The following is a 13737-nucleotide window of genomic DNA, read 5'->3' on the forward strand; positions in this document are numbered from 1 at the left end:
TACATATATACACACATATATACATACATATATATACACATATATACATACATATATACATACGTATATACACACATATATACATATATATACACACATATATACATATATATACACACATATATACATACATATATACAAACGTATATACACACATATATATACATACATATATACACACATATAAACATACATATATACAAACGTATATACACACATATATATACATATATACATACATATATACACACATATATACATACATATATACACATATACATACATATATACACACACATATATACATACTGTATACACACACACATATACACACATATATACATGCATATATACACACACATATATACATACATATATACAGTACATACATATATACACACATATATACATACATATATACACACATATATACATACATACACACATATATACATACATATATACACACACATATATACACACACATATATACATACATATATACACACATATATACATACATATATACACCTATATACACACATATATACATACATATATACACATATATACACACATATATACATACATATATACAAACGTATATACACACATATATATACATATATATACATACATATATACACACATATATACATACATATATACACACATATATACATACATATATACACATATATACACACACATATATACATACATATATACAAACGTATATACACACATATATATACATATATATACATACATATATACACACATATATACATACATATATACACACATATATACATACATATATACACATATATACACACATATATACATACATATATACAAACGTATATACACACATATATACATACATATATACACACATATATACATACATATATACACACATATATACACACATATATATACATACATATATACACACATATATACATACATATATACACACATATATACATACATATATACACACATATATACATACACACATATATACATACATATATACACACTTATATACATACATATATACACACACATATGGGGAACGGCTTGGCTCAGTTGGTAGAGCGGTCGTGCCAGCAACCTGATGGGTGGTGGTTAGCGTCTTGCATGGCCATCAGTGTGTGAACGTGTGTGTGAACGTGTGTGTGAATGTGTGTGTGAATGTGTGTGTGAATGTGTGTGTGAATGTGTGTGTGAATGTGTGTGTGAACGTGTGTGTGAATGGGTGAACGCGGAAATAGTGTCAAAGTGCTTTGAGTACCTTGAAGGTAGAAAAGCGCCATACACGTATAACCCAATGTACAAAACCCAAAACCGGTGACGTTGTCACGTTGTGTAAATGAAGTGTTGTAAATTAAATAAATGAAGCCATGCTGTTGTAACACGTGGCTTGGCATTGTCTTGCTGAAATAAGCAGGGGCGTCCATGGTAACGTTGCTTGGATGGCAACATATGTTGCTCCAAAAAACCTGTATGTACCTTTCAGCATTAATGGTGCCTTCACAGATGTGTAAGTTACCCATGTCTTGGGCACTAATACACCCCCATACCATCACACATGCGCCTAGAACAATCCGGATGGTTCTTTTCCTCACGACGTCCACAGTTTCCAAAAACAATTTGAAATGTGGACTCGTCAGACCACAGAACACTTTTCCACTTTGCATCAGTCCATCTTAGATGAGCTCGGGCCCAGTGAAGCGTTTCTGGGTGTTGTTGATAAATGGCTTTGGCTTTGCATAGTAGAGTTTAAACTTGCACGTACAGATGTAGCGACCAACTGTAGTTACTGACATTTTTAGCGTTGAAACACCACCAGCAGAAATCATTAAAAAAAAACGAAAAAAGATGTTGGATTGTGGACGCCGTCTTTGCTCCACAGTAAGTCTTTGCTGTCCTCCAGCATTCTGTTTTTGTTTACTTTGTAGCCAGTTCAGTTTTAGTCATGTCATGACTTATTTGGACTTTTTTGCTGCTTTCCTGTGTGTAGTGTTTTACTTCTTGTCTTGCGCTCCTATTTTGATGGCTTTTGGTATTTTCCTGTAGCAGTTTCACGTCTTCCTTTTGAGCGAAATTTCCCGCATCTACTTTGTTTTAGCAGTCAAGAATATTTCAGTTGTTTTTAATCCTTCTTTGTGGGGACATTGTTGATTGTCATGTCATGTTCGGATGTACTTTGTCTTTGCTCCACAGTAAGTCTTTGCTGTCCTCCAGCATTCTGTTTTTGTTTACTTTGTAGCCAGTTCAGTTTTAGTCATGTCATGACTTATTTGGACTTTTTTGCTGTTTTCCTGTGTGTAGTGTTTTACTTCTTGTCTTGCGCTCCTATTTTGATGGCTTTTGGTATTTTCCTGTAGCAGTTTCATGTCTTCCTTTTGAGCGAAATTTCCCGCATCTACTTTGTTTTAGCAGTCAAGAATATTTCAGTTGTTTTTATCCTTCTTTGTGGGGACATTGTTGATTGTCATGTCATGTTCGGATGTACTTTATCTTTGCTCCACAGTAAGTCTTTGCTGTCCTCCAGCATTCTGTTTTTGTTTACTTTGTAGCCAGTTCAGTTTTAGTCTCGTTCTGCATAGCCTTCCCTAAGCTTCAATGCCTTTTCTTAGGGGCACTCACCTTTTGTTTATTTTTGGTTTAAGCATTAGACACCTTTTTACCTGCACCCTGCCTCCCGCTGTTTCCCACATCTACAAAGCAATTAGCTACCTGCTGCCACCTACTGATATGGAAGAGTATTACACGGTTACTCTGCCGAGCTCATCATTTGCTCAACACATCATTTGCAGACTATAATTACTGCTTTGCAAAAAATACTTTTAACCCAAATAGGTAAAACTAGGTCTCCCCAAAAAGCAAAATAATGAACATTTTATTAGGTGATGTTAGTTATAAACCTGTAATAATGCTTAATATTACCGTGCAACTTGGTTATACTTTCTCCAGTTTGCGTTTGAGCAGGAAGAGCTGCTCCATGTCGATGCTGCTGCCCCCACACACTATCACCAGCAGGGGGCCCGGGTGGGCCGCCACACGACCTGAAATCAGACCAGAAGTCAACATCCTAGTTTTGTTAGATTAATTATGTGTAAAGTTATCACACAACTTTAGTATGCTTAAAGTCCGTTGCTATAGTTATTAGCTATTGTGCTCATGTTAGATTTTTGTGCAAAGCTGGCAATCCAAAAGATTAATTACCGATACCGATATCAAGCGATACCGATATACATGCAGTGGTGGAATGAACACATTATTATGCCTCATTTTGTTGTGATGCCCCGCTGGATGCATTAAACAATGTAACAAGGTTTTACAAAATAAATCGACTCAAGTTATGGAAAAAAAGTGCCAACATGGCACTGCCATATTTATTATTGAAGTCACAAAGTGCATTATTTTTTTTTTAACATGCCTCAAAAGAGCAGCTTGGAATTTGGGACATGCTCTCCCTGAGAGAGCATGAGGAGGTTGAGGTAGCGGGGGGGTGTATATTGTAGCGTCCCGGAAGAGTTAGTGCTGCAAGGGGTTTCTGGGTATTTGTTCTGTTGTGTTACGGTGCGGATGTAGGAATGTCTTACAGACATGAAACAAAAACCTCTATGTAGGTCTAACTTAGACCTACATTTCATATATTGACAACCCCCAGCAAAAATCAACAGGAAGTTTGCAATTCCCCCTTCAAAACAGTCACTTTTGCCCCTTTGAGCTGTAATTTGACCTCCTTAACATGCTTCAAAACTCACCAAACTGGACACACACATCAGGACTAACAAAAATTGCGATCTAATAAAAAAAAAAAAAAAAAAAAAACCTCTAAACTGCGCTCTAGCGCCCCCTAGGAAGAAAACACAGACACAACTGCTCCGAGGAAGAAAACTCAAGACAAAACTGCCTTTAACTTCCAGTAGGAATGTCTTACAGACATGAAACAAAAACCTCTATGTAGGTCTCACTTTGACCAACATTTCATATATTGACAACCCCCAGCAAAAATCAACAGGAAGTTTGCAATTCCCCCTTCAAAACAGTCACTTTTGCCCCTTTGAGCTGTAATTTGACCCCCTTAACATGCTTCAAAACTACACACACATCAGGACTGGCAAAAATTGCGATCTAATAACAAAACCCAACCCCAAACCTCTAAATTGCGCTCTAGCGCCCCCTAAGAAGAAAACACAGACACAACTGCTCCGAGGAAGAAAACTCAAGACAAAACTGCCTGTAACTTCTAGTAGGAATGTCTTACAGACATGAAAAAAAAAACTCTATGTAGGTCTAACTTAGACCTACATTTCATATATTGACAACCCGCAGCAAAAATCAACAGGAAGTTTGCAATTCCCCCTTCAAAACAGTCACTTTTGCCCCTTTGAGCTGTAATTTGACCTCCTTAACATGCTTCAAAACTCACCAAACTGGACACACACATCAGGACTAACAAAAATTGCGATCTAATAAAAAAAAAACAACAACCCCAAACCTCTAAACTGCGCTCTAGCGCCCCCTAGGAAGAAAACACAGACACAACTGCTCCGAGGAAGAAAACTCAAGACAAAACTGCCTTTAACTTCCAGTAGGAATGTCTTACAGACATGAAACAAAAACCTCTATGTAGGTCTAACTTAGACCTACATTTCATATATTGACAACCCCCAGCAAAAATCAACAGGAAGTTTGCAATTCCCCCTTCAAAACAGTCACTTTTGCCCCTTTGAGCCGTAATTTGACCCCCTTAACATGCTTCAAAACTAAACACACACATCAGGACTGGCAAAAATTGCGATCTAATAACAAAACCCAACCCCAAACCTCTAAATTGCGCTCTAGCGCCCCCTATGAAGAAAACACAGACACAACTGCTCCGAGGAAGAAAACTCAAGACAAAACTGCCTGTAACTTCTAGTAGGAATGTCTTACAGACATGAAAAAAAAACTCTATGTAGGTCTAACTTAGACCTACATTTCATATATTGACAACCCCCAGCAAAAATCAACAGGAAGTTTGCAATTCCCCCTTCAAAACAGTCACTTTTGCCCCTTTGAGCTGTAATTTGACCCCCTTAACATGCTTCAAAACTCACCAAACTGGACACACACATCAGGACTGGCAAAAATTGCAATCTAATAAAAAAAAACAACCCCAAACCTCTAAATTGCGCTCTAGCGCCCCCCAAGGAAAAAACACGGACAAAACTGCCTGTAACTTCCAGTAGGAATGTCGTACAGACATGAAACAAAAACCTCTATGTAGGTCTGACTTAGACCTAGATTTCATAATCAACAAGGATTTGGCAATTCCTCCTTCAAAACAAAAGTTTACTAAAAACAGTCACTTTTGCCTCTTTGAGCTGTAATTTGACCCCCTTAACATGCTTCAAAACTCACCAAACTGGACACACACATCAGGACTGGCAAAAATTGCGATCTAATAAAAAAAAAAAAAAACCCCAAACCTCTAAATTGCGCTCTAGCGCCCCCGAGGAAGAAAACTCAAGACAAAACTGCCTGTAACTTCCAGTAGGAATGTCTTACAGACATGAAACAAAAACCTCTATGTAGGTCTAACTTAGACCTACATTTCATATATTGACAACCCCCAGCAAAAATCAACAGGAAGTTTGCAAATCCCCCTTCAAAACAGTCACTTTTGCCCCTTTGAGCTGTAATTTGACCCCTTTAACATGCTTCAAAACTCACCAAACTGGACACACACATCAGGACTGGCAAAAATTGCGATCTAATAAAAAAACAAAACAACCCCAAACCTCTAAAGTGTGCTCTAGCGCCCCCGAGGAAGGTTCACAGTGTGGCGCGTATTTGTAACAGTGTTCAAGTTGTTTATACGGCCACCCTCAGTGTGTCCTGTATGGATATTGACCAAGTATGCCTGGCATTCACTTGTGTGTGTGTAAAAGCCGTAGATATTATGTGACTGGGCCGGCACGCAAAGGCAGTGCCTTTAGGGTTTATTGGCGCTCTGTACTTCTCCCTACGTCCGTTTTAAAAAGTCATACATTTTACTTTTGCCATCATATTGCAGTCTACACGTATCTCTTATGTGTGACTGCCTTCATATTGCAGTCTACACGTATCTCTTCTGTGTGACTGCCATCTTATTGCACTCTACACGTATCTCTTATGTGTGACTGCCATCATATTGCAGTCTACATGTATCTCTTATGTGTGACTGCCATCTTATTGCACTCTACACGTATCTCTTCTGTGTGACTGCCATCATATTGCAGTCTACACGTATCTCTTATGTGTGACTGCCATCATATTGCAGTGTACATGTATCTCTTATGTGTGACTGCCATCATATTGCAGTCTACACGCATCTCTTATGTGTGACTGCCATCATATTGCAGTCTACATGTATCTCTTATGTGTGACTGCCATCTTATTGCACTCTACACGTATCTCTTCTGTGTGACTGCCATCATATTGCAGTCTGCATGTATCTCTTATGTGTGACTGCCATCATATTGCAGTCTGCACGTATCTCTTCTGTGTGACTGCCATCATATTGCAGTCTACACGTATCTCTTATGTGTGACTGCCATCATATTGCAGTTGACACGTATTTCTTATGTGTGACTGCCATCATATTGCAGTCTACACGTATCTCTTATGTGTGACTGCCATCATATTATATATGTATATAATAATCCTGTTGTTAATAGTGATTAAAATATCCATTAAAAGTAATGGTGATTATTATTTCTGCCAGACACACTTATTAAATGTACCTTCCTCCTGTAGTCTGTGCACGAGCCCACTGTAGACCGCTGCCAGTGCTGCCCCACATGCCATCTCCACCAGGACACGCTCCTCATCTACAACACATACAGTGGTGGTCAAAAGTCTACATACACGTGTAAAGAACATCATGTCATGGCTGAACGCCTCGGGATCCCCCCGGGAGGAGCTGGACCAAGTGGCTGGGGAGAGGGAAGTCTGGGCTTCCCTGCTTAGGCTGCTGCCCCCGCGACCCGACCTCGGATAAGCGGAAGAAGATGGATGGATGGATGGATGGATTTGAAGTGGCAACAAATGAAAATCCAAAATTCCGTGTGTCACAAAATTAGAATATTGTGTAAGGGTTAAATTTTGAAGACACCTGGTGCCACAAACTAATCAGCTGATTAACTCAAAACACCTGCAAAGGGCTTTAAATGGTCTCTCAGTCCAGTTCTGAAGCCTACACAAACATGGGGAAGACTTCAGATTTGACAGCTGTCCAAAAGGCAACCATCGACACATTGCACAAGGAGGGAAAGACACAAAAGGTTATTGCTGAAGAGGCTGGCTGTTCTCAGAGCTCTGTGTCCAAACACATTAATGGAGAGGCAAAGGGAAGGAAAAACTGTGGTCAGAAAAAGTGTACAAGCGATAGGGATCACCGCGCCCTGGTCAAGATTGTGAAAAAAAAAACCCATTCAAAAATGTGGGGGAGATTCAGAAGGAGTGGACAGCTGCTGGAGTCAGTGCTTCAAGATCCACCACCAAGAGACGCTTGAAAGACGTGGGTTTCAACTGCCGCATACCTCGTGTCAAGCCACTGTTGACCAAGAAACAGCGCGCAAAGCGTCTCACCTGGGCTAAGGAAAAAAAGAGCTGGACTGCTGCTGAGTGGTCCAAAGTCATGTTTTCTGACGAAAGCAAATTTTGCATTTCCTTTGGAAATCGAGGTCCCAGAGTCTGGAGGAAGACAGGAGAGGCACAGGATCCACGTTGCCTGAAGTCTAGTGTAAAGTTTCCACCATCAGTGATGGTTTGGGGTGCCATGTCATCTGCTGGTGTCGGTCCACTCTGTTTCCTGAGATCCAGGGTCAACGCAGCCGTCTACCAGCAAGTTTTAGAGCACTTCATGCTTCCTGCTGCTGACCTGCTCTATGGAGATGGAGATTTCAAGTTCCAACAGGACTTGGCGCCTGCACACAGCGCAAAATCTACCCGTGCCTGGTTTACGGACCATGGTATTTCTGTTCTAAATTGGCCCGCCAACTCCCCTGACCTTAGCCCCATAGAAAATCTGTGGGGTATTGTGAAAAGGAAGATGCAGAATGCCAGACCCAAAAACGCAGAAGAGTTGAAGGCCACTATCAGAGCAACCTGGGCTCTCATAACACCTGAGCAGTGCCAGAAACTCATCGACTCCATGCCACGCCGCATTAACGCAGTAATTGAGGCAAAAGGAGCTCCAACCTGGCGCCTGCACACAGCGCAAAATCTACCCGTGCCTGGTTTACGGAAAATGGTATTTCTGTTCTAAATTGGCCCGCCAACTCCCCTGACCTTAGCCCCATAGAAAATCTGTGGGGTATTGTGAAAAGGAAGATGCAGAATGCCAGACCCAAAAACGCAGAAGAGTTGAAGGCCACTATCAGAGCAACCTGGGCTCTCATAACACCTGAGCAGTGCCAGAAACTCATCGACTCCATGCCACGCCGCATTAACGCAGTAATTGAGGCAAAAGGAGCTCCAACCAAGTATTGAGTATTGTACATGCTCATATTTTTCATTTTCATACTTTTCAGTTGGCCAACATTTCTAAAAATCCCTTTTTTGTATTAGCCTTACACAATATTCTAATTTTGTGACACACGGAATTTTGGATTTTCATTTGTTGCCGCTTCAAATCATCAAAATTAAATGAAATAAACATTTGAATGCATCAGTCTGTGTGCAATGAATAAATATAATGTACAAGTTACACCTTTTGAATGCAATTACTGAAATAAATCAAGTTTTTCAAAATATTCTAATTTACTGGCTTTTACCTGTATATATATATATATATATACACACATATACATATATATATATACATATATATATATATATATATATACATATATATATATACACATATATATATATATATATATATATATATATTTATGTGTATATATATACATATATATATATACACATATATATATATTTATGTATATATATATACACACACACATGTATAAATATATATATATATATATATATATATATATATATATATATATATATATATATATATATATCCTGAAAATATGCAAACAAAACTGTGTTTAGATAATTGATACTTCAAACTTCCATAAATAAATCTTAAGGAATATAACATAACTTGGCTTCTGAGAGCTTCAAAAATGTAATGAATAAAATGCTAAAGTTGTTGATAAACAAGCAATTATTTTAACAATTAAATATGGTCATTTTAAATGAATTATTATGACCATTTAAAATTAATTATTTCAAATATGTTTATTTTAATGTATAATTCTAATGCCTGGATGTAATAAGGAGTCAGAAAAAATACAAATAAAAATACAATTAAATTTGATGTTTTTTAGCAAAATATAGTGTTTTTTTTAAATTAATAAATATATTTATTTTTAGGTAAGATAAACATAATAATACAATGTATCTCTAGTCTGGATGATTTAGTTCTTGTCACCCTGTTGTCCTCCCGTCGTGAAAAAAGGCTGTCCTCACTCAGGTCCGCATGGAGCTGGAGGGGGCGTGGCCTCCAGCTCCGGCTGAAAATCGGGAGATTTTTGGGAGAATATTTGTCCCGGGAGGTTTTCGGGAGAAGCGCTGAATTTCGGGAGTCTCCCGGAAAATTCGGGAGGGTTGGCAAGTATGACTTGACCACTCTTTTTGACAAAATTGGTGCAGTTCAGCTCCATTTTTGTTTCATTGGACAACAGAACTTTCCTCCAGAATGTCTTATCTTTGTCCATGTGATGTCAGATGAAACAAAAATTTAGCTGTTTGGTCACAATACCCAGCAATATGTTTGGAGGAGAAGAGGTGAGGCCTTTAATCCCATGAAACACCATGCCTACCGTCAAGCATGGTGGTGGTAGTATTATGCTCTGGGCCACTAACATTTGTTGTCAACAAAACAAATGGAAAGTGAGAAGAAGAACTCACCCAGGAAAGTCTCTAAAGCATGAAGGGCCTGGCGGTCAGTCACCACTTCAGAAATGACGGTCACCTCCTTGCTTTGACTGTATTCAAATGCTTGCTTACAAACGGTCTTGGCCCCCAGACATTTGGCCTCGCTACGGAGCGTTAAAGGAGGAGAAACATGCCATCTCAGAGTCTTGCCAAACGACACGTGTTTTGATATTCAGGCGATGTCACCTGGTGATGTCATCCAGGGTGACTCTCCTCCCCGCCTTAACGGACGCATTCAGACAGTCGGCCCCCGCTGTCTCCATGGCGATGATGGGAACGTCCGCCCAGCCGACATCCTTCAGGCCCTGGACCACGCCACAGAGGAGCCCACCTCCGCCCACAGAGAGCAGCACCGCTACAGGCTTGACACCAGGACCCAGACTGGCTGCAGCCTCTGTGATCACACTGGAGTGGCCCTGCCTTGTCGTCACATGTTTATGGGAGGAAGAACGTAGATCAGGATACTTCATTGTGGGAAAGTACTTTGGAACATCAGCCACGGTTACACGGTGCAGGAACCACATGGGTTAGTCTACTCTAAACAGTATTTTTAACCTTACTAGTGTTCACTTCACATCCACAGATGGTCCATCCAGTTATTGACATTATTTACACATTACTATGTCTGTTTCAGTCACTATGTTATTTAGTCACTACATAAATTACATCCACAGGAACCACATGGGTTAGCCTACTCTATACAGTATTTACAACCTGACTAGTGTTCACTTCACAGCCACAGATGGTCCATCCAGTTATTGACATTATTTACACAATACTATGTGTCTGTTTCAGTCACTATGTTATTTAGTCACAACAGTAGATATGTTCACATCCACAGGAACCACATGGGTTAGTCTACTCTATACAGTATTTACAACCTTACTCGTGTTCACTTCACAGCCACAGATGGTCCATCCAGTTATTGACATTATTTACACATTACTATGTGTCTGTTTCAGTCACTATGTTATTTAGTCACTACAGTAATTATGTTCACATCCACAGGAACCACATGGGTTAGCCTACTCTATTCAGTATTTACAACCTTACTAGTGTTCACTTCACAGCCACAGATGGTCCATCCAGTTATTGACATTATTTACACATTACTATGTCTGTTTCAGTCACTATGTTATTTAGTCACTACAGTAATTATGTTCACATCCACAGGAACCACATGGGTTAGCCTACTCTATGCAGCATTTACAAACTTACTAGTATTCACTTCACAGCCACAGATGGTTCATCTATTTATTGACATTATTTACACATTACTTTGTCTGTTTCAGTCACTACAGTAATTACAACTTGTGTTCACAACCACAGGAACCACATGGGTTAGCCTACTCTGTACAAAAATGAAGAAAAAAAAACGGAAAATATTTTTTTATATTTTTACAGAGATAAAAAAAGACGGATTTCCGACTATAGACGGAAAAATCCCATGCCTGCATTTTGTGCGATCCAGAATAATAATAAACGTTACATGGATGTTTTGGGGATATGGAACAAAGCCAGAATACCCCGAGAATGAATGCACCTACCATATCAAGGGATGGTCAAATGGAGAAACGTAGGTAAGTCCCTCTGTTTCAGCAAGTCGAAGTGCCTCGGCGTTAGCATCGTCCCAGATCTGCGCACAGGGAAGTTCTTATGCCTTACTCCCAACAACATGTTCTACAAACCCCGTTTCCATATGAGTTGGGAAATTGTGTTAGATGTAAATATAAACGGAATACAATGATTTGCAAATCCTTTTCAACCCATATTCAGTTGAATATGCTACAAAGACAACATATTTGATGTTCAAACTCATAAACTTTATTTTTTTTTTGCAAATATTAATTGACTTAGAATTTCATGGCTGCAACACGTGACAAAGTAGTTGGGAAAGGGCATGTTCACCACTGTGTTACATGGCCTTTCCTTTTAACAACACTCAATAAACGATTAGGAACTGAGGAAACTAATTGTTGAAGCTTTGAAAGTGGAATTCTTTCCCATTCTTGTTTTATGTAGAGCTTCAGTCGTTCAACAGTCCGGGGTCTCCGCTGTCGTATTTTAGGCTTCATAAATGCGGCACACATTTTCGATGGGAGACAGGTCTGGACTGCAGGCGGGCCAGGAAAGTACCCGCACTCTTTTTTTACGAAGCCACGCTGTTGTAACACGTGTTGAATGTGGCTTGGCATTGTCTTGCTGAAATAAGCAAGAAAAAGACGGCGCTTAGATGACAACATATGTTGTTCCAAAACCTGTATGTACCTTTCAGCATTAATGGTGCCTTCACAGATGTGTAAGTTACCCATGTCTTGGGCACTAATACACCCCCATACCATCACACATGCTGGCTTTTGAACTTTGCGTCGATAACAGTCTGGATGGTTCGCTTCCCCTTTGGTCCGGATGACACGAAGTCGAATATTTCCAAAAACAATTTGAAATGTGGACTCGTCAGACCACAGAACATTTTCCCACTTTGCATGAGTCCATCTTAAGATGATCTCGGGCCCAGAGAAGCCGGCGGCGTTTCTGGGTGTTGTTGATAAATGGCTTTTGCTTTGCATAGTAGAGCTTTAACTTGCACTTACAGATGTAGCGACCAACTGTATTTAGTGACAGTGGTTTTCGGTAGTGTTCCTAAGCCCATGTGGTGATATCCTTTAGAGATTGATGTCGGTTTTTGATACAGTGCCGTCTGAGGGATGGAAGGTCACGGTCATTCAATGTTGGTTTCCGGCCATGCCGCTTACGTGGAGTGATTTCTCCAGATTCTCTGAACCTTTTGATGATATTATGGACCGTCCATCCATCCATCCATCCATCTTCTTCCGCTTATCCGAGGTCGGGTCGCGGGGGCAGCAGCTTAAGCAGGGAAGCCCAGACTTCCCTCTCCCCAGCCACTTCGTCCAGCTCCTCCCGGGGGATCCCGAGGCGTTCCCAGGCCAGCCGGGAGAGATAGTCTTCCCAGCGTGTCCTGGGTCTTCCCCGTGGCCTCCTACCGGTCGCACGTGCCCGAAACACCTTCCTAGGGAGGCGTTCGGGTGGCATCCTGACCAGATGCCCGAACCACCTCATCTGGCTCCTCTCGATGTGGAGGAGCAGCGGCTTTACTTTGAGCTCCCCCCGAATGACAGAGCTTCTCACCCTATCTCTAAGGGAGAGCCCCGCCACTCGGCGGAGGAAACTCATTTCGGCCGCTTGTACCCGTGATCTTGTCCTTTCGGTCATGACCCAAAGCTCATGACCATAGGTGAGGATGGGAACGTAGATCGACCGGTAAATCGAGAGCTTTGCCTTCCGGCTCAGCTCCTTCTTCACCACAACGGATCGATACAGCGTCCGCATTACTGAAGACGCCGCACCGATCCGCCTGTCGATCTCACGATCCACTCTTCCCCCACTCGTGAACAAGACTCCGAGGTACTTGAACTCCTCCACTTGGGGCAAGATCTCCTCCCCAACCCGGAGATGGCACTCCACCCTTTTCCGGGAGAGAACCATGGACTCGGACTTGGAGGTGCTGATTCCCATCCCAGTCGCTTCACACTCGGCTGCGAACCGATCCAGCGAGAGCTGAAGATCTTGGCCGGAGGAAGCCATCAGGACCACATCATCTGCAAATAGCAGTGACCTAATCCTGCAGCCACCAAACCAGATCCCCTCAACGCCCTGACTGCGCCTAGAAATTCTGTCCATAAAGGTTATGAACAGAATCGGTGACAAAGGGCA

The 13737-nt window shown here is 40.8% G+C and overlaps 1 protein-coding gene across 4 annotated transcripts in view; it reads right to left on the reverse strand.

Moving 5' to 3' along the window:
* Nucleotides 1–13737, reverse strand: part of sdsl (serine dehydratase-like) — a 78871-nt gene that overhangs the window by 58237 nt on the left and 6897 nt on the right. For all 4 annotated transcript variants that reach the window (XM_061986955.1, XM_061986954.1, XM_061986952.1 and 1 more), the window contains exons 5-9: nucleotides 11550–11638; nucleotides 10189–10422; nucleotides 9976–10106; nucleotides 6792–6878; nucleotides 2962–3080 (exon numbers count right to left, since the gene is read on the reverse strand). In XM_061986955.1, the coding sequence (XP_061842939.1) occupies nucleotides 2974–3080; nucleotides 6792–6878; nucleotides 9976–10106; nucleotides 10189–10422; nucleotides 11550–11638 (648 nt within the window). In that variant the 3' untranslated portion in view covers nucleotides 2962–2973. The remainder of the gene's footprint in view (nucleotides 1–2961; nucleotides 3081–6791; nucleotides 6879–9975; nucleotides 10107–10188; nucleotides 10423–11549; nucleotides 11639–13737) is intronic.

This window comes from Nerophis lumbriciformis, linkage group LG26 (genome assembly GCF_033978685.3).
Source record: "Nerophis lumbriciformis linkage group LG26, RoL_Nlum_v2.1, whole genome shotgun sequence".
NCBI lineage: Eukaryota > Metazoa > Chordata > Actinopteri > Syngnathiformes > Syngnathidae > Nerophis > Nerophis lumbriciformis.